Genomic DNA, 21248 nt, shown 5'->3' with positions numbered 1-21248 from the left:
TCATCCCTGGGAATTCTGGTAGTCACCACTGCACGTGCAAATCGTTTGACAGAGCGAAACACACAACTAAAGGCATTAATTGCAGAGAAATGCCAAACATACCCTGTCTAACCTTCTAGCTTCTATATGTCTAAGTAGCTGTTGTCTCCAGTCAGCGGGCATTTTAGCACAGCTCTCATTTCCCTTCCCAGGGGGAGGCCTCGGCTTTATATCACTGCTATCGGAAGGCTTGTCGCCATAGTTACCCAAGTTATAGTCTGACGGAATCTTTTCCAGCAGAGCTGCCATGGTGGGCCTCGCTGAGACCGGCCGCGTTTGGGCCGTGCCGTAGCTCTCTGTGCTGTAGCTTCGTGCCGACAGGGGCCTCCTTTGCGTGAGGTTTTTAACTGGGAAGCTCCCAGTCTGGGCTTTCACTTCCTGGTAGGAAGGGTGCTCGTCTTCGTAGCGCCCGTTGCGCTTGAGGAACTGGGCCTCGGGCATGGCCATGCTGCCCTGGCGCTCCGGGGCGCCGCGGAACGGGGCCCGGCCGTACCTGTCCGCCGGGGGCAGCTCCTGGGGCTCGCCCACCCTGCGGAACACCGACATCTCCCCCGAGCTGGCCAGCGAATCCGCCCTGCGCAGGAAGCCGGGGCGCGCGGCCGGGCCGGGGAACGGGGCGGCCGCCGGCTCCTCGCCGACCGAGGGCTGCGAGAAGGAGAACATGGGCTCCACGGGCGCGTAGCCGCGGTAGCCCCGCGGGCTCACCAGCTCCTGGGGCAGGCTCTTGGCCGGCTGGGGCAGGTACTCGGCGTTGAGCTGGAAGGGCGGCAGGAGCCGCTTGTCGGCCGGGAGCTCCACGGCGCCCTGGGGGTTGAAGCTTTGGTCGAACTGATAAACCTTCTTGGTGACCGACGCCTTGTGCTGTGGCTGCACCTTGACGCTGCCGTAGGTCAGCAGCTCGTCGTCCAGCATGGGCACGGACTGGCTGCGGGACATGCTCAGCACGCCGTGCTCCGGGCCCAGCAGCTTGTCCACCCTCTCGTGGGGGCCCACGGTGTCGTTCCCGGATGCATAGTTTTCCAGGGGGATGTTGTACACCTTGTACGCACCGATGTCGATCTCGTCGATGCTCTGCGACTTCTTAAACTTGTTCGTTTTTAAATCCCTCATCATCGGGGAGAGCCGCTCCGTGCTCTTGCTGATGGAGATGACGTTTTTGGAAGGGTCTGGGCGACAGTGCACGTGGGAATAGACGTTTGTGAGGCTCCTGTTAGCGTTGGCGTCGTGATATTCCCACGGAATTCCTGGAGTGAAAGTGCTCGTCATTTCGGGAGACTCCTTGACGTGATCTTTCCGCTCGGGCAAAGGGCTGGTGTTGGGGGTGCTTTCCAGTTTGGAAGGAAAAGCTGTCCTGTCTTCAAAAGGACTGGGAGTTCTGGTCCAATTTTGCCAAGGATTGGGAGGAGGCACTTCAGAGTCGTGTGTGTTTCTGAGCGCGGGCTGCTCCAGCTCCAGGGGGATCCCCACGATCCTGTCCTGCCGGATCAGCGGCCGGCGCCCGTGGGCGGAGGAGCTCCTGGATTTGGTGCTCAGCAGGGGGTTGGTGCCGGCGTTCTCTGCCGCGCTCTCCTCGGCCACGAATCCCGTGTTGTCGTAGTGGGAGCCGTCGTTCCAGCTGTCGGCGAAGGCGTCGCTCAGCGGGCGCCGCTCCGGGCGCGCCGGGACGTTCCCGGCCGGAGCCGCCTCCCGCTGGCTCAGCAATGGCTTGGTCTCCAGGGGCTGTGGGAACGACTGGGCCAGCCTGCAAAGACAAGAGAGGGGAACAAGATAAAATGTCCTCTGTCCCGGCACGCCAGCACTCATCGTCCTTGGAAAGCAACTCGGCCTTCTCCCACCTACGCTCTGGCTTCGGGATTGCACCGGGAGACTTCGGGGGTTCTTAGCACGGAATATTCCCAGCTGGAAGGGCCCCACAAGGATCACTGAGTCCGGGAATCAAACCTGCCCCCTCGGTGTCTTTAGCACCGGCTGAGCTACTCTCAAGCTGTTGGGAGCTCCGTGGATGTCGTGCCACCGGCACGGGAACGGTGGCGGCAGGTTTCTGCCCCGGAGCGCAGGCTCCGTCAGGATACACATGGAGAAGCTAAGAAGTCACTCAAAGGCCTGGCTGGCTCCATGCTGTGTTCCCAGAAATCCCGCTGAACAGACTTTCCTGCTGTAAAAATAACGGATGAGTGCAGCAGAAGGTTTCCCCCACTTTTTAACCAGAGACACCAGAGGCAGTTTTTGCCTGTTCCCATCCAGCTCTCTAACGGGGCAGAGCTGTGGAGGGAACAACATGAGGGGATTTAGGGCAGGCACAGACAGGACAGGCTGGTCCTGGAATGTTTCCAGTGCAGGTTATGGCTTTCCAAGAACCTTTTTGGAGGTCCGGAGCAGAGGGAGCTGGGACAGCAATAATGGGACACCAACAGCTGCAGCTCCACCTCCAGGAGCTGTAGTGCCTGGAGATGGCACAGAGCTGAATCCCACCAGCTGTGGGATTATGGACAATGGAGGGTGGCCATCTCTGCACAGCCAACAAGGGATAAAATTGTGGATTTTTTTAAAACCCAAACGCCCTAACAGGGTCGCTCTGAGGGCCCAGAGAGGACAAAAGGGAAGCAGAAGCTGTGTCAGGAAAGATGTCACACCTGTTCCCCCACAAAGAGTTATTCACTGCTTCTTTAGCCGTGGTCTGCAGGGAGCCCATTTTTACGTGCGCGTTGGAGGACCCTGAGGAAGCCTGGGAAGGGGAATAGTCTGAGTAAGTGCCTGAGGAAACGCTGTTATTCAGACAATGGATCTTATCTGCTTCAGACTCATCTGTCGACTCTGAAACAAAACACAGCAAACGCTTTCAGGCGGCGGCACTCGGGAACGGAACACCAGAAAAACACATTTTAAAGTTAAATCTGTTACTGCATTGCATTGGGTTGTACTGATACGTGCACGAATGCCCACGAGCTACGGTTTACAAGCAGAGGTGGAACATCCCCACCACAAGGTTTCATCTCAAAGGCTGCAAATCCATCAGTACCTTTCTTGTCTTTACCCAGCAGGACGAGTTTGGGGGGGTAGAGCGGCGTCTCGGGCATGGAAGGACGGAGCTCCCCTATCCTCATCTCGCTGCCAGGATGTCCAAAGGCATCCTGAGGGACACAACGAGGCACAGTGAGCACAGGGAACAGCAACGCTTCAAACAGCAGCACACAAACAGTTCACAGCCTTCTCCTCGTGAGCGTTCAAACACCCCAAACCCACCACACGGGCAGTGCAGGAAGTTCTAATTCGTCAGCAGAAAGTTCTAATTAATCCTACACAAATCCTCCTCAAAATTAGGGTGATGTGCTCGTTATGGAAATGTGGACGAACCAGATGGAACTTGCAAGATACATCAAGGCCCTGTAAACATTTTGAGGAAGTCAAGGTCACCAAAAATGCTGCCAGCAGGAAGAAACAAACACTAATTGAGTGTAAACAATTGGTATTTCAGAGGGAGGATTCCTCGCTCAGTTATTTCTGGTGAGTCCTTCCAGAGATTCAGCTGTCCCCGGAGCTGTACTTAATTAAAATGGCTTTGTCTCTGAGGAGTTCGTGGCTAAATTAAAACTATTTGGATTTAATAAACTTCTGCCTGAGGGCTCAGCACACCTGACCTTCACACAGGCCCTGCAACAGGACGTGTGCTGAAAATAACCCCAGTTAAACCGGGGGAGGAAAGTGGGACTCATTCTTGGAAAGAGAAATTTCAAATTAGGACAGTTAGGCCCCTAGGGTGGCTAGGAGGAAGTGAAGGCGCCAGTGGGAATTTTGGGGCTTTTCTCATCCCTGCAGAAAGCTCAGAGATGAGGAGGGTGGGTGTCCTGGGGAGACAAGGGATGGGTGACACAGGAGGGTCTCTGTACCCCTGATGGGCTGTAAAGGTTCTCCAGTGAGTTTGGAGGGGGAAGGCCAAAGGGAGAGATGTAATAATTAGAGAAACAATTTAAACTGGAGTGCCCAAACCAAATCTGCATAGCTAGAATGTTTAATGCTACAAGGTTAAAAAAATTTCCTTGTTTTCACTTACAAGGAGGAAACTTTCAGGGGTTTACTGCCATTAGATACCTTTTGCAGTGACAGAGATTTGTAGAAGCATTTGCCACGTGATTTATCCTTGGAGAATTTAATTCTGGTTGCACCAGAGCTATTTCAAACCCTCTGTATCTGATGTTCTACTGGAGGCAGGACCTTGCCAGAAAGAGCCATCCTCAGTTTAATCAACGCCCTCAGGGCTAATATTTAAGGCAGTTCCATGGTGATTCCCACATGGAGTGACCCAGCCCTCCCTTCCCCATGCAGAGGATTCCCCTGGTGCTCCCCAGGTGCCCAGTGGTGGGACTGAGGGATCCCTTGCCACAGCCATCAATCCATTTGCTGTCTTTGTCTGCAGGATCCTGCTCGGTTCCCTGTGGACTCAAACACAAGGAATCCCACATGATTTCTGCATAAAAGAATTTCCTGCATTCACCAAAAAAACTTTGAAACTCTCATGTAAAATTTTAAGATTATTTTTAGCTTTATTTTACGTTTAGCTGTAGCATTTTCTCAATTAAAATAGACTGCAGAAGATTTACTGACCCATAGGGCACAGAATTACAGCGACAAGCCGCACCAAACAACACCTGCTTCCTCTCTGCTACGCTGGAATTTTTGTTGATAGAAGTTCAGGGTGAGAGCTGGCTCCATGAGCCCAGTGCCCTTTGCCAGTGCAGTGGGACCGAGTGCTGGGGCAGTGTGGGTGCAGAGCAGTGCAGAGGGTGAAGGTCTCCCCCTGAGCAGCCCAGGTGTGCCTGTACCTCTGAGCCTTGGGCTCTGTCCTCCCTGCCCGGGGCCTCCGGAGGTGATTTCGGGCCGAGCTCAGGGTCAGGCTGGGGGCTCTTGGGGGGTTCTTTGGTTTCTTTAGCTTGGACCTGGAATCCCAATATTGTGCCATGAAACTTCCAGGAGTTTTAAGCTTAAATTGCCCCCCCCTGCTGGAAGGGAGGAAGACCCAGCAGTTCTATTTTTGACAAGATGGTGAACTTCAGCTGCATGAAGTTCCTTATTTTATAGGATTTTCCTTTTCTTTTCATCCCCCAGCCCAGCTATCCAACAAAAAACAACGCACTTTTGAAAGAACCACTCTGGCATTTGTGAATCTGCCATGAATATGTGAAATATGCTGTAAAAACTCCAAATCGTATTCCATTTAATTCCTCACTCTTTCAGAGGACCTTTTTCTTACAAGCTGAAGAACTAAAAGGTCACTAATAGGAAGAAGATTGCAAGGAGAAAGGGAAGAGATAAATGCAATTCTGTTGAGTAGGTGCCTGGAGATTATTTCTCAGGATTTACTCCTCAGGATTAACTGAGAAAGGATGCAGGAAGAAGGCAAAGAACTGTGGTGAGGAGAAAACACCTGGTACAAACCATTAAAACAACTGGCAAGAGAAATACCACCAAATATTCAGGCTGAGGACACAAGAACATTAAATTATATTATAAACATTAAATTAAATTATAATCCAGAGGGACAGAATGTTTGGAATGACCAGACTCCTGGAACCTGCCTGGAGCAGCCCAGGGCTCTGGGAAGGGATGAGGCAGAGGAAGTGTGGGATATTCTCAATGCAAACCCATCAAGAACAGGAACTACAAAGACTCGGCTTGCTGATGTTGATATTCCTCATTGTTTCTCATGGAAAGGCAGCACAGCTTCCTGAATAATCCCAGACTCCTTTTTGGCCGAAACTCACATCTTCCAGAAAGAATTAGAATGATGAAGAGGTTTGTTTTAATTGATGATTAATCAAGACATTGTTTGCTTATTGTGAATGGAGGTGAAGGATGTACAGTGGGTTTGACATGCAGCTCCTCACTCCAGATGCTCCCTTTCATTACTTAGAAACAGTTTCTGAAGAGACACATGCAAATTAATTGCAGGAAAAGGCAAAAGAGATCAGAAACCAGCTTATCTGAGCATGAAAAGTGAGCAGAGCACCTGAAATTCAATTACCTGGGATCAGAAACTGCCTTCAGCCTTTAGCTACATCACAACACACCTGCAATTTCAAAGTGCACTTTAACTGGAGGCTTGAGTTTGTCTGCTAATTATCTGCAAAGCAAATTGAGCTTAATTATGTTTTATTTAATGGGTTACAACTGAAATCAGGCCAGTATTGTTCACAAATCCATTCACACTCTGCCCACACTTCCCGTGTGTTTTATCCTGGTGCAGGAAGCCAAGGCGAGGGAAAAGTATCTGCACCACCCTGATTAGAGCTAAAAAACCCTAATAGTGTCTGGGAAGGACAAGATCATCCCTTTCCTTTCCTTCAGCTGCTGGAATAGTTGTGGCACCACTCTTGACTTCATCCCAGGGAAATTAAAATCTGGAAAAGCTCCCAATTACAACTCAGGAGCTGGGATCTCATCTCTGCTGGCACGTGGGGACAGGGGGAGCTCCCAGCTCTGCAGGGAGGGAGCTGCACTCTGATTATTTAGTGGCACTTCAGGAGTCACCCCGGGCTCTGGCTGCAGCAGCTGAGCTCTTTCTGCAGAGTTCTGTGAGACCCCACACCCCCCCAGGGATGTCTCCCCAGCAGCACCCCGTGTTTGTGGTGTCACTGCCATTTCCTCCTCCCTGGGGATGCATTCCCTGGCTCTGCCTGCTCCCAGGACCCCGCTGGGGCTCAGCTCACTGGGATGTCTGTGTTCTCACTCAACAATTTGACATTATTTTTACAAATATTAACAAAGCACTGATTTCTGGAGGCCACGTCACCAGCCACAGCCACGAGACCAAACACCTAAAACCTCTGCCAGGCCACATGGATCAAATTCCAGGTGGAAGCACGTAGGGATAGTGAAAACCCACAGAAAGCTGTTGAGAATACTCAAGTTCAAATGATAGATAATACAAAATAAATTCTAAATATTCAGCAACAAGAGCAGAATGTCAAGACTCGTGGTCTGAGTCACCAGCTGGTTCAAGGACCAGATTTACACAGCGAGAATTTAATGAGTAAAAAGGAATAATGGTGGAATTGAAGATTTCAGATTTAGATGGAAACATGAGTGATTCAACTTAGCTATTTTAGTTGAAATTAAATATTTATCTTCAATATTTTAGTCCTAATTGAAATCGTGCCCAGAGTTGAAGTCTTCCGAGGCCAACTTGAAGAGAAAACTTTGAGGGGTTATTTTTTTAAGGAATGAAAACGTTTGACTGCAAATAAAACACAGCACTGAGAGTGCAGCTACAGCTGAATGTGTAATATTTGTGCCAACAACATGGAAATCTGAGGGAGAACAATTCCTGCCCCCAGGGCTGGCCACAGACAGGGATAGTTCAAGGACAAGGAGTTTATCACAAGGTCCAGATAACAAAGGAGTGAAAAAGAAGGAAAATGTTTTTCCTCATTTATTTCTTTTCAGCGCTAAAGCTTTGCAAAGACTTTCAGGAATGCTGGCATTCCTGCAGGCCTCTCCAAGCTTTTCAGCTCCCGTGGGAAGGGATTCCCCTCCTTTGGTGGGGTAAGAGAACCAAGCTCCAGCAGGACTGCAGGATTTAGGAATTCACCTTTTGGGGGTTAATCCCGGGGTAGAATTTGTCCCTGTGCTTGGCAAACACTCCAGGAAGACCTGGATTCTGCAGCTCACAGCATCCAGGGCTGCTCCCTGCACTGGAAGGAGCTCTCCTGCTGCCTTCATTAACTCTGGGCAGGGTTAATTGGCAGAATTAACTTCTTCATTAACTCTGGGCAGAATTCCCAAGGGCAGAACCTCCTGGCACACAGGGCCAGACAGGCCCAAGGGGTCTCTAACAGATCGAATGGGATGGGATGGAAATGGTGCACATCGCGTCCCATGCCCACCTCACATCCTTGAAACCGAACAGCGTGCTGGGAGAAATCCACAGCAAAATTCTCATCCGGGGAGATTTCAACCCAAAAATTCAGCAGCATTGGGAAAAAACAGCGACTCAGTCTAAAACTGGACGAAACTCAGCAGCTCAGTCTAAACCTGAATGCAACCCAGCAGCTCAACACGAAACTTTACAGGAGGAGCAAGGAACTCTCGGGTCTGGGGCTCCCAGCAGATCAAAACATCCTTTGGGGCTCCAAAACCCTAAAAAAAGAGTCCGGAATTCTGGAGAGGAGCAAGGGCCCTGGACATTACCTCCACAGAGATCTCCTTGGGGGTCAGGGGCCACTTGTGCTCGTACTTGTCCTTGCCCGTGGGGTCGGTGCTGGCGGCCGGGGCCGTGTTCTCGGGCCGCACTCCCAGGCTGGGTTTGCTCACCAGGTTCTGCACAGACTTCACCATGTTCTTCAGGTCCTCGGGGTAGGGCGTGGGGTAACGCTTGAGGTTGATCTCAACCTGAGCAGCAGGGAGGTGAGGAGGTAGAGTTAGCAGTGGCAGCAGGGGTACAGGGTGGAAACAGAGCGCAGAGGAAGGCCTGGTTGCAGTTCTGGGCCGAGGGCGCTTTCCTCGAGGTTTGGTTGATCTCTTTGGGGAGTTTGAGGAGCTCAGGACTGAAATTTGCTCCTTCCCTCTTTGTCAGCATCAAAAGCAATCCCAGTGCCATAAAATAAGGGGTAGGAGTGGTTCCCTGCAAGCCCATCTCCCCCCCTGGGAGGGTGTTGGTAGCTGTGCACTTGCTGACACATCCCATCACGCCTTCCCAAACAACCCTGCTGGAAATGCAGAATTAATTCAGCCACGCTCCGTGTACTCAATTAATGTGAATTATGGATGGCAGCTGAGAGCAGACCTGATCCCCTGGGAGCCACTGGCTCCTGGAGATGGATGATGCTCACACACAGCCGGGTGTCTGTGGCTCCTTTCTGGCACAGGAGCACAGACCCAGAGCTGTTAGAGCTCTAACTGACAGACAGACAGATTTCCTGGAAAACCCCACCAGTCTGAACTTCCCAACTTTCACAGAGTGTCTCAGGATGACGAGGCTGGGAAACTTCAAATTCCTGCTGGTGATAAAGGATCTGGGATTGAGCACACAGCAGCTTTTTCCTGGTGGTGTAGGCGAGCTGGTTTGAACAGCTCCCTGCCAGAGCTGCTGGATTTAAATTCCCAACAAGCAGGAAAAGCACAGTTTTGGGTCTAGCTGGAAATGGTCTGTTCATAGGAATATTTCAGAGGCAAAAACATGATTGATTTGGTAAATAAATCTGTGTCAAGCGCTGGCATCCAGATCCGAACCAGGAGAGAACAAATGTCACGGGGTGGAACAGAAAATGTTAAAATCTGTGAGTGGGATGTCACTTTTAATAAAGAATTCCAACAGAAAAAGGACAGATCAAGTCTGGAAAGCAGCACTAAAAGCTCTGCTTCAATTCTGGCTGAATGAAATCGTGTTCAGGGGGGGCCTAATGAGGCCCTTGGTGTCTCCCAGAGCTCAGACCATGGCCCGAGGGCAAGGCACAGAGCAAATCCCCAGGAACTCCAGCAGGGAGAAGGGACTGGAGGCTGGGACGACACAGACAACCCCAAAGTGGGATTTCAGCAGGAGTTTCACCTCCCTGGGAGTGTCAATATCAAACAGCCGGACTCCTGCAGCTGTGGTGGGGGACAGCAGTGGGATGCAGACCTTTCCCTCACGGATCCACATTCCCCATCCCAGAGGAAATCTGTATTCCCTGCCAATCCCTTTCCAGGGCTACATCAAAAGCAGCCTGACCCCGAGGAGAGAATTTTCAGAGTTCAAAATCCTTGATTGAAAAAAGGTACTGAACAACCACAATTATTAAATCTATTTTAACTATTTTATCTATTTTAATCTATTTAATCTGTCTGGCGGAAAGTTCATTTTGATGAGAGATGAGAAGTGAAAAACTTCTTCTGCTGTTATGAAATGCTGCAGTGTTGGTGGTTACTGCCTGTTGAGAATTTATCTTTATTTAAATTTATCCCTTAAAGCTCTGGTGGAACTGCAAAAAAATGTTCATGTTGAAACCTCCAGCCATGTCACCCCCAGGGGAAACTCTGATAAAAGTTGTGGAACAACAGAAAACTTTCCCAGATGCTGTTTTCCATGCGTGACCCATAAACCTGCAATTCATCCAGGGTAAAATTCCACTTTAATCTATTTATTGTGAGGTGAAGGCTGCTTTTGGCTTCATTTTCTGTTTCACTAAAGCAGAAGAGTCCATTAGCTCTGGGCACAGGAGCTGGAGAGAAATTCCCAACTGGGAAAAACATTGGAAAGAAAAATTAAGATTTCCCACCAAGTTTTCAATGGGGTGTTAAAATGCTATTGACGAGAGAGCTGTTAATTTGAGAAGTAAAATCTGATTTAAATCTCCTCAGATGATTTTATCTCTGACCCTACATTTTACCCTGGGTGTTCTAGCACAGTTAGAAACCTGCAGGGTTGAAGTGTGGGATAATTCCCTGATATTATTCAAGAAAGAGAGATTTCCATTCCATGTAAAGACTGACAGGTGTGAAAATATCCTCCTGACAATGCAGCTGATTGAGGGATTGATGGAGAACTCTGCAGTGACATTAATTTCTCAAAACTGGGGGAGGAAATTCATGCTTTGAACTTCATTTTTCAGAGGTGATGCCCTCTCCACTGCACGTTCCACGAGGCTGCAAAGCCCTCGTTGACTTCTGCTTTGAGAGGAACATGGGATTTTGTTATTTGTGGGATGCAAATATTCCTGGAAAAGCAGTGGTTGACAGTAATTCTGTAAATATATACATATAGTATAAAACATATATATATAATATATATATTTTATAAAAATAAATAATCTGTAAATCAAGCTGGACAGCAATTCTGTCTCAATTCCCTTTGGGACAGAGCAGGAATCTGACATTCAACCACACACCCAGCTCGATTCAGGACCTGCATATTGAACCCTGGCCACAACAAGTGAATCCCAGAATAAATCCAGCAGGACTCACCTTGACTTTCCCCGGATTCTCCTCCTCTTCCTTCTTGTCCTCGAACTCAAAGGCCACAGTCATCCTCTGCTGCCTCTGCTCCTCCCAGAGAGTGGGGTTAAAACTGTCGCTGTCTGACTGGAAATCTGCAGGGAATTGCAAGGGGAGGTGGGAATGAGCCAAAGGGATTTTCCTGCTTGGTCACCCGGGTGGTTGCTTGGACACTCGAGGGGGAGCTGAGAAACCACTCCAGGGTTGTGAATAAAAGTGGGATGAGAGTGGTGGGAAGCAGCACCAGGGCTCGGGGCAGCCCTGGAGCAGAGGGGCAGTGTGAAAATGGGAATTTAGTGGAGCAAAGCCTCGATCCAAGTGGCTTGGAAGATCAAGACAAGTTTGGGAGCCCCGAGCCCCCACCCCATGGAGCTGGACATTCCCAGCTCCTGCCTGGAGCCAGCAATTCCTGGGGTGTGCACGCCCAGGGCTGGGCTCAGACTGCTCCTGCAAACCTCTCTGAAAATAAAAGGGGTTCGGGAAATGTCAGCCTGAAATTGTAAGTCAGGAAATATCAGTCTGAAAGTGTAAATCTGAAAGTGTAAATCAGAGAATTTCAGTGTGAAAATGTCAGTCTGAAATTGTGGATCAGAAAATATCAGTCTGAAAATGTGAACCGGAAAATGTCAGTCTGAAATTGTAAGTCAGAAAATATCAGTCTGAAAGTGTAAATCTGAAATTGTGAACCAGAAAATGTCAGTCTGAAAGTGTAAATCAGAAAATATCAGTCTGAAAGTGTAAATCTGAAATTGTGAACCAGAAAATGTCAGTCTCTAAGTGTAAATCAGAAAATATCAGTCTGAAAGTGTGAATCTGAAATTGCAAATCACAAAATGTCAGTCTGAAAGTGTAAATCTGAAATTGTGAACCAGAAAATGTCAGTCTGAAAGTGTGAATCAGAAAATATCAGTCTGAAAGTGTGAATCTGAAATTGTGAACCAGAAATGTCAGTCTGAAAGTGTAAATCTGAAATTGTGAACCAGAAAATGTCAATCTCTAAGTGTGAATCAGAAAATATCAGTCTGAAAGTGTGAATGTGAAACTGCAAGTCAGAAATGTCAGCCTGGCAGCCGGGGAATCCCGGGGTTCATCCCCGCGGGCCAGCCCGGGGATGTGCCGGTGGCCCTGGGGTGCCAGCGGCGCAGGGCTGAGCCCTGCTGTCCCCCTGGGGCGGGAGCTGCTGGCTGTACCTTCGTCGCTGCGCGGCTGCTGGGGGAACATGTAGTTGGTGAGCACGCGCTGCTTGGTCTCGGGGTGCGCCTCGGTCTGCAGCGGGATCAGAGCCTTGGACTGCGGGCAGCGGGAGCGCACGGCGTGAGAAAAACAATAAAAATGAATTTAAAATATAATATAATATAATAATAATAACAATAATAATAACTATAACAATAACAACTGCCACCGTGGTATTTTATGAAAAATCCCTCCGCCAAGATTTTTCTCCTGCGAAGCGGAGAAGCCTCAGATAAGAAATGTAAACAAGAACTATCTGCTGCTTTGGAATGTGGCAGGTGCATCTTTGATTGGTCCCATGTGAATTGTTTTTACTTAATGGCCAATCCCAGTCCAGCTGTGTCAGACTCTCTGGTCTGTCACGGGTTTTTATTATTCATTATTATTATTATTATTATTATTATTATTATTATTATTATTATTATTATTATTATTATTCACTCTTCTTATTCTTCTTATTCTTTATTATTCGTTCTTCTATTTTGTTTAGTATAATTTTAGTATAGCATTTTTAATATAATATAATATAATATAATATAATATAATATAATATAATATAATATAATGTAATATAATGTAATATAATGTAATGTAATGTAATATAATGTAATATAATATAATATAATATAATATAATATAATATAATATAATGTAATATAATGTAATATAATGTAATATAATGTAATATAATAATGATATTATAATATAATATAATAATAAATCAGCCTTCTGAAACACTTTTCTTGGCCTGGGACCCCAAACACCACCACAAACAACAACAACAACAACAACAACAACAACAACAACAACAACAACAACAACAACAACAACAACAATAATAATAATAATAATAATAATAATAATAATAATAATAATAATAACCACCACCACCACCCCAACAGGATGGGAACACATCCATGAACTCCTGGAGCTGGGCAGCTCCAGCTCCCCTGCCCAAGGAGCACCAGGCTGGCTGCAGCTCTGCAGGAGCACAAACTCCCCGTGGGCTGGAGGAGAGCAGAGCCTCCCGTGCCTTCCCCGCAGCTCCTGGCATTCCCAGCAGAACGGGGCCTGGGGAACCCTGCCTGCTGCCCCAAGGGAAGAGGATCAGGGAGCAGAGCTGGCACTGCACACTCCAACACCCCTTGGGATGCGTTTTAAGCCAGGCCTAACGAGGAGTTAATTAATGGTGAGGAGTAAGTTCCTGGTGGCAGGCAGTTCACCTGGGAGTAAACCTGGTGCAGGGCACAGCAGAACTCCCAAGGAGCATTCCCTGGGAATTCCTGCTGGGTTTCACTGCAGCTGGGGTTGTTCGATCATGGCTTTGCTCTACCCAAAGTCACTCTGGTCCAGGAGTGACTGTCACAGCCCAGGGAGTGGAAATCAATCCTTGCTGTGCCATGGGAAAGTCAAAATGCTGGAAAATGTTGTATATTTCAAGGGGTGGGGGTGTTCTGTGCCTGGGCTGCACAGCCAGGCAATGTCATTTTTTAAAATGCAAATTTTTAAATGCAAAAGCCCCAAGAATCCTCACTTAACACATTAAAATTTCATCATAATTTTCTATTACCCCTTTCAGCTTTCACATTTTTGGCTCAGCTCTAAAACTAAACGTACATTTCAGACTTATTTTAGGGCTCAGCTGCTGCTGGAACCGTTGCATTTCTCAGGGTTCCTGTTGCATAATTCGGTTTAAAATAGAATCCCAAAGAATATCCGCTATAAACCGGGGTCCTGGAACAAAGAAGGGCCCCCTCGGATTTCAAAGGCACAGAAATGAGTGTTCTCCAAAGCAAGACCCAGACTCCCCGTGCAGCTTTGACTTGTTTGAACTCTCCCTGGCTGCAGTGGAGTTTAAAATGTGCAGGGATGGGAGAATGGGTGGGAAAAGGCAAGAGGAAGCCAAGGGTGGAGGAGCAGATGGAGCAAAGGGTGGGAACAGGATAATAACGAGTTTGGGAGGGAACATCTTGAATTTCTACTTCAAAAATACTCCCGTGCTACTTTTGCCCTTTATTTACTACTTTGGTAAGGAGGCAGAAGCTGATGCTGGTGAAATAAATCCTGCAAAAGTGATTTTTCCATGGTAAAAAATGACACCCAGCAGGATTTATGGCTGGATATGGAAATCTACAGCTGGGCTGGGAGCAAACCTTTCCAAAATTCTTCTAAATGTTGTATTGAATGACAGGGTTCATTGACAGCCCCTTTCCTAAGGAAAATGGGAATATTGAAAGGCATTACCTGGTTGTCAGAAAGCCACAAGGCTGCCAGTTCTTTCAGTTTGGTGAAAGTGAAGGGCAAATTCTTCAGCCTGTAAAGGAGAATATTGGGACAAGGTGAATCCTTCGTTTCCAAAATCATTTATTTAAAGATTTGTATGCAGCCTGTTTATCACACTGAAATAGCTAAAATTTCACTGCTTTCAAAATCAATGTTACTAAAATGCAATATTTCATCAATATTGCTGTTACTGTTATTCCTATTATTCTTTATTATTATTATTAATCTGATTAATAGTCCACATTGAGAGTTCTATTTGGAAAGTAGAACTGCTGGCACCACATCCTTTGGTACCGAGGAGAGACTGATATCTTCCTTTGGTTACAGTGTAATAAAATTACACATACAAGACAGAAAAAAGAAAAAATCTTGGTCCCAGGGAGCTTTAGAGGAGCCCCAGAGTCACTCACAGAGCTCCCTTTATTGGACACCGGAGGTTTGGAACAGAAATATTCCAAGATGATGGAAAATTCATTTTTGTCGGAACGTCAGACCAAAGATTAAGAGAATGTAAATATTCATGGTGAACCTAAATGAGAAAATTAAATGGAGCAGGGAAAAAAAAAAATCAGCATTTTAACGAGACATTTAAACACAATTTCCTAACAGGGATCTGGGAGTGGGAATGGGATATTTGTGGAATCTTCATTGAAGTTTTTGCCATAACTCCTACTGAACAGGCTGTTTTTATAGAATCATGGAATCCAGGGGGGTTTCGGTTGGGAGAGACCTCAAATCCCATCCCATCCCACCCCACTGTTCCATGGGCAGGGACACCTTCCACCATCCCAGGCTGCTCCAGCCTGGCCTTGGACACTCCCAGGGACGGAGCAGCCACGGCAAATCCGGGAATTCCATTCCAGGGCCTCCCCACCCCCACATCCAAGAATTCCTTCCCCGTTTCCCACCTAACCCTGCTCTTTCCCAGCACATGGCCTGGCCCAGCCGTGGACTGAGGCTCTCCCAGCTTTTGGGAGTTGAAGAAGTGTTGGAAAACCCAAATCCTAAATGAGATTTGGGAACAATCAGGAGGGAAAGCCCTTTTGTACTCTGACCCTGCATCCCAAAGAAGTGATTCCCGTGTTTCTGGGCACCTCAGAATGGAACACAAAAGCCAGGACTGGACTGAAAGGTGTCTCTGGGATGCTCCAGGGAACTCGGGTGGAGAGTTGGGAATCAGAGGGAGAAGAACTGGCCACAGCCCTTGGAACCACGTGGGACGAGACCTTTCCATGCTGATTTTCCAGTTCCGTTCCCAACCAACCAACGGAACTCTGCATTTTTCATTTGCTTTGCCAAGACCCCTGGGTACAACTTTTAAACGTCAAACAAGGCCTGATTTTAAGGTTTTTGAAAGAAAAAAACCTCAAATTCGAGCTCAAAGACGGGGAGCACCCAAAATCATTGCTGGGCTTTGAACATTTCCAGCCAAGCCGAGCCCCAGCCTCTTTTTCTAACACTTTTTTTTTTTAATTTTGCTTTTAAATTGTGCAGTGCAGGAAGAATTCTTCATGTGTAGCAACACACACGCAAACACCCTGACTAAATCCTAATTCCTGCCCAGGAGGAGGGAAGGACACAGGGAATGGGATCTGTGGGGATGGATGGTGAGGTCTGAGGAGCTCTTCTGACTTCGGTGGGAGCGACCCCAGAAGCACTGACTGAAAGGGGGGATTCTCTCAGCTCTTTTAGGACAGAAAAGGGGAATCCACTCAGCTCTTTAAGAATGGGAATGGGGAATCCACTCAGCTGTTTCAGAATGGGAACAGGGAATTCACTCAGCTGTTTTAGGAACGGCAAGGGGGCGTTCTCTCAGCCCTTTTAGGAACAGAAAGGGGGATTCTCTTGGCTCTTTTAGGAACAGGAAGGGGGAATTCTCTCAGCCCTTTAAGAACAGGAAGGGGGAATTCTCTAGGTCTTTTAGGAATAGGAAGGGGGGATTCTCTCAGCCCTTTTAAAGAATAGAAAGGGGAGATTATCTCAGCTCTTTTAGGACAGAAAGAGGGGGTTCTCTCAGCCCCTCTAGGAACAGAAATGGGGGATTCTCTCAGCCCCTTTAGGAACAGAAATGGGGGATTCTCTCAGTTCTTTAAGAATAGAAAGGGGGGTTTCTCTCAGCCTCCTTAGGACCAGAAAGAGGAGTTTCTCTCAGCCCCTTTAGGAACAGAAATGGGGGATCCTCTCAGCCCCTCTAGGAACAGAAAGGGAGGATTTTCTCAGTTCTTTAAGAATAGAAAGGGGAGTTTCTCTCAGCCTCTCTAGGAACAGAAATGGGGGATCCTCTCAGCCCCTTAAGAATAGAAATGGGGGTTTCTCTCAGCCCCTTTAGGAACAGAATGGGAGGATTTTCTCAGTTCTTTAAGAATAGAAAGGGGGGGTTTCTCTCAGCCCTTTAAGAATAGAAAGGGGGGTTTCTCTCAGCCTCTTTAGGACCAGAAAGGGGAGTTTCTCTCAGCCCCTTTAGGAACAGAATGGGAGGATTTTCTCAGTTCTTTAAGAATAGAAAGGGGAGTTTCTCTCAGCCCCTCTAGGAACAGAAATGGGGGTTCTCTCAGCCCCTCTAGGAACAGAAAGAGGGGTTTCTCTCCCTCCTTTCAAGAGTAGGAAGTGGGGGCTCTCTCAGCTCTTTAAGAACAATCTGGAACTAAAAGAAAGGCCACTTACCAGTAACCGAGGCTCTGTGGGAAGTGTAGCCCAAAGGGACTTTTCTAACAATTCTACCTCTCAATCACAGGGCTCAGACCTGGAAGGACTCTGAGGAGAGAGGAGAAGCAGATGGGAGACAAGGTGTTTGTGGCTACCCATGGGCAGGGACACCGGTTACTGGTAAGGAATTTGGGATTTCTGGACTCCCACAAGAGCCTGAGGCTGAGCAGCCACCCCTGGGAGAAATTCAGGATGAGCTGGAGCTCCCAGAGCTTCCACAGAGCTGCTCCTGCACAAACACCTCACCACGGGCACCTCCTGGATCCAGATCCAGCCCCTGCTGGCTCTGCTGGGCAGAGCCAAGAGAATCCTGCCTTCCCTTTGGAAAGGTTTGGAGCTGGGAAGAGAGAGAGGACTCCCAGGTGTGGAGATGAGAAGTCTGGACACAGCTTAGAGGGTGTGGCACGGGGAAGGAAAGCTGGAGGCATCGCCTCGGGTTGAGCGGAATTCCAACGTGGGAGCTTGAAGGAAATCCTGAAATTCAAAGATCAGCAAGTCCCAGCATCCAGGGATGAGGAGAAGACACGGAACAGAGTGAAGGTCTGTAGTGGCAAAGAGCAGAGATCCAAAACGCACCAGAGAGGGACTCAGACACTGATTCCCCTGAGCAGAACGGAGTCTGGGATTCCCATCAGCCCTGATCCAAAATTCACCACTGAGGGATTCAGACACTGATTCCCTGGAGCAGAATGGAGTCTGGGATTCCCATCAGCCTCTGATCCAAAAAGCTCCAGAGAGAGGCTCAAACACGGATTCCCCCTGAGCAGAATGTGTCCCTTCTTCCAAGGGCTCCAGGGAAAGAGCTCCTGGGATCTCCCTCCTCTGCCAGATCCAGGGAAGGGCAGAGGGCCAGAACTGCTGTGGGAACACAGGAATGTTCCAGCAGGAAGGGGAGCCCCAGCTCTCTTTGGTGTGAACGCGTGGGCCCGTCCAAAGGAACAACAGGGATTGCTGGAATGGTGATGAAAGTGAAGCTGGGACTACAGAAAGTAAAAAAATCACTAAAATTTCAACATTAAGAAGGTGTCTGGACTTAATCCAAACTCTTAGGTGCAGAATGTCATAACTTTTTAGTTTTCATTAGGGTAATTCAAAGAATTATCCCAACATCTCAGCAGGGCAATGTTCAAACTCAGCTGGAGCTGGGAGCAGTGGAGGAGGAAAGGTTTGGAAAGATTCACTTCCCAAACCACTCCAGAAAAGCAGAGATGATTCCAGCAGGTTTAAACACAATTCAGTCAGGTTCAAGGGTTGAAGGCTGGGGTCTGGGTCACCAGACACCTCTGAGGAAGGGCACAGCTGCCACATCCCACCCAGTGGAACAAACACCACATCCCACCCCATGGGATATCACATCCCACCCCAAAGAACACCACATCCCACCCCATGGAACAAACACCACATCCCACCCCATGGAATATCACATCCCACCCCATGGAACAAACACCATGTCCCACCCCATGGAACAAACACCACGTCCCACCCCAAGGAACACCACATCCCACCGCACACCACTGGGATGCTGGTCCCATAATCCCCTTCCTCCCCAGTGGAAATCCCAATCCTCTCCCAGAAGGGCAGGGAGCTGGAATTCTACTGCAGCCCAGCAAGGTGGGGAGCCCTGCCTGGCCCTGCCCCTGAGCTGCCTCCCCCTGTCCCACCTCAGCATCCCATCCCTGCACCCCAGTGGTGGCCCTGGAACCAGCAGGAAAATCACTGGGGGAAAAAATGGGAAAAAACCCCAAATACATCCCAACAGCTTCCCGTTTCCCCAGCTCAAACTCCCAGCAGGATTCTGGGTTGGAAAAGGGGGCAGTGACCCTGCTCAGGGTGGTTTAACGTGCCAGGGAAAGCCCCCTGCAGTCCTGACTCCCAAGAAATCTGGGATCAGCACTGCCCACTGCCCCGTGTCCCTTCCTTTGTGTCCCCACAGGGCAGAGGAGGGACCAGCCCTGGGGACATCCCCCTGGATTTGGGACAGGATGGAATTTGTGCCCCGGAATTGCAATGCAGGACAGAATGGAACTGAAGGAAGAACTTCAAACAGTACTCCAGGGGGTTCTCCATGGCTTTATGCAAGTTGTATTTTTATTTTCAACCTGAATCTCAGCAATGAAACCGGGCTGGGAAATCCTTCCCTAATTTCTGCTGAGTGTGGATGGCAAGTCCTGGAGAGGAAATGGAATTCACCCCCCACATCTTGCACTACCTGTGCTGCCACTGCACAGCACCACACTCCTGGCACATCCACACGGATAAATCCCAAGGAAATTCAGGTTCTCCATGTGCCTGTGGCAGCACAGGACAGGGATCAAGAGCAGCTCATCTGAAGCTTTTTGCTCCTCATCTAAGCACAGTTCTGTGCATAAGGACAAATGAATCTGGGGTTTGACAAAAAAACCCAAAACCAACCAATTCTGTTGGAGGAAATGAAAAATGTTCCTTGGATTTCAGTGGATGCATGATAACTAATTTTTGTTTCCTGGTTCCCTGAGTATCTGCTTTTTATCATTAAATATTACAAACCTATAGATAATATCTTTCTCTCTTTTTTTTCCTCTTTTTTTTCTTTTTTTTTCCCATGGAAACAGCAGGAGATAAAAGACAGAAATGGGTTTGAAGCTATTAAAACACACCAAGATCCAGATTTTGGCCTTATTCAGTTTTCTTGAAGTTTTCCTTTGGATGTCAAAGGAGCTGAGACCAAACCACAAAGATTAAGAAAAAACAACCAAGATTTTTTCCCTTATAGCTTAAATAAATTAAATGATAACGATACTAATTTTAAATTAGAATTCTAAAGATATTTTTAAATTTTAAAATATATTTTAGAGAAATGTATCTTTATAAAAGCCTCAAAGGGAAAGTTTAAATTTAAAAAAAAATTCTTAAATTGGCTAAAAAAAAGTGCTGTGAACTGTACCTGTTATCACTCAGATTTAACACCCTCAGCTTCTGCATCTGGCCGATCTCATCAGGCAGAAACTCCAGTTTGTTGGAGCGCAGGGACATCACAGTCACGTTCTTACAGCTCCCAATCTGTGGGAATGGAAAAGCCCAGATGGTGGGATCCCAAACTGGGGAATGTTTATTATCACCTTTCAGGTCGGGAGGTGGCTAAACTGGGTTTTGCTGAAAGCCACAAAAGGCAGGAAACATAAAATTCAACCAGAAAGCGACGTTGTCCTGCTGGCAGGAACCTCAGGGAGTGCCTGGGGTTCCTCACAGGGACATTCCCAACTTTCCATGGATTCACTGCTCAGTGTGAGCCCTGAGCACTGCGGCAATGTTCAATCCTGCACAGCCAGACAATTCCAGCAGCAGCTGCAACCTGCCTGGGGACAGGGGAGGGAGGCTGGATCCCAGGGGGCATCCCAGGAGTGGGGTGGGATGGGATGGGATGGGATGGGATGGGATGGGATGGGATGGGATGGGATGGGAGGCTGGATCCCAGGGGACATCCCAGGAGTGGGGTGGGATGGGATGGGATGGGATGGGATGGGATGGGATGGGATGGGATGGGATGGGATGGGATGGGATGGGATGGGATGGGAGGCTGGATCCCAGGGGGCATCCCAGGAGTGGGGTGGGACGGGATGGGATGGGATGCTGGATCCCAGGGGACATCCCAGGAGTGGGGTGGGACGAGATGGAATGCTGGATCCCAGGGGATGTCCCAGACATGGGATGAGATGCTAGATCCCAGGGGACATCCCAGGAGTGGGGTGGGATGGGATGGGATGGGAGGCTGGATCCCAGGGGACATCCCAGGAGTGGGGTGGGATGGGATGGGATGGGATGGGATGGGATGGGATGGGATGGGATGGGATGGGATGGGATGGGATGGGATGGGAGGCTGGATCCCAGGGGGCATCCCAGGAGTGGGGTGGGACGGGATGGGATGCTGGATCCCAGGGGATGTCCCAGGCATGGGATGGGATGGGATGGGACGGGAGGCTGGATCCCAGGGGGCATCCCAGGAGTGGGATGGGATGGGTTGCTGGATCCCAGGGGACATCCCA

The 21248-nt window shown here is 48.5% G+C and overlaps 1 protein-coding gene across 3 annotated transcripts in view; it reads right to left on the bottom strand.

Annotated features, from left to right (window-relative positions):
• LRRC7 (leucine rich repeat containing 7) overlaps positions 1-21248 on the bottom strand; it is a 103848-nt gene that overhangs the window by 14634 nt on the left and 67966 nt on the right. For all 3 annotated transcript variants that reach the window (XM_038144327.1, XM_038144326.1, XM_038144328.1), the window contains exons 12-19: positions 20150-20265; positions 14482-14551; positions 12195-12294; positions 10975-11099; positions 8224-8424; positions 3059-3170; positions 2673-2853; positions 103-1780 (exon numbers count right to left, since the gene is read on the bottom strand). In XM_038144327.1, the coding sequence (XP_038000255.1) occupies positions 103-1780; positions 2673-2853; positions 3059-3170; positions 8224-8424; positions 10975-11099; positions 12195-12294; positions 14482-14551; positions 20150-20265 (2583 nt within the window). The remainder of the gene's footprint in view (positions 1-102; positions 1781-2672; positions 2854-3058; positions 3171-8223; positions 8425-10974; positions 11100-12194; positions 12295-14481; positions 14552-20149; positions 20266-21248) is intronic.

The sequence above is a fragment of the Motacilla alba genome, chromosome 8 (genome assembly GCF_015832195.1).
Source record: "Motacilla alba alba isolate MOTALB_02 chromosome 8, Motacilla_alba_V1.0_pri, whole genome shotgun sequence".
Lineage (NCBI taxonomy): Eukaryota > Metazoa > Chordata > Aves > Passeriformes > Motacillidae > Motacilla > Motacilla alba.
Note: the sequence above shows the minus strand (reverse complement) of the source record. Positions and strands in the feature narration are given on the sequence as shown.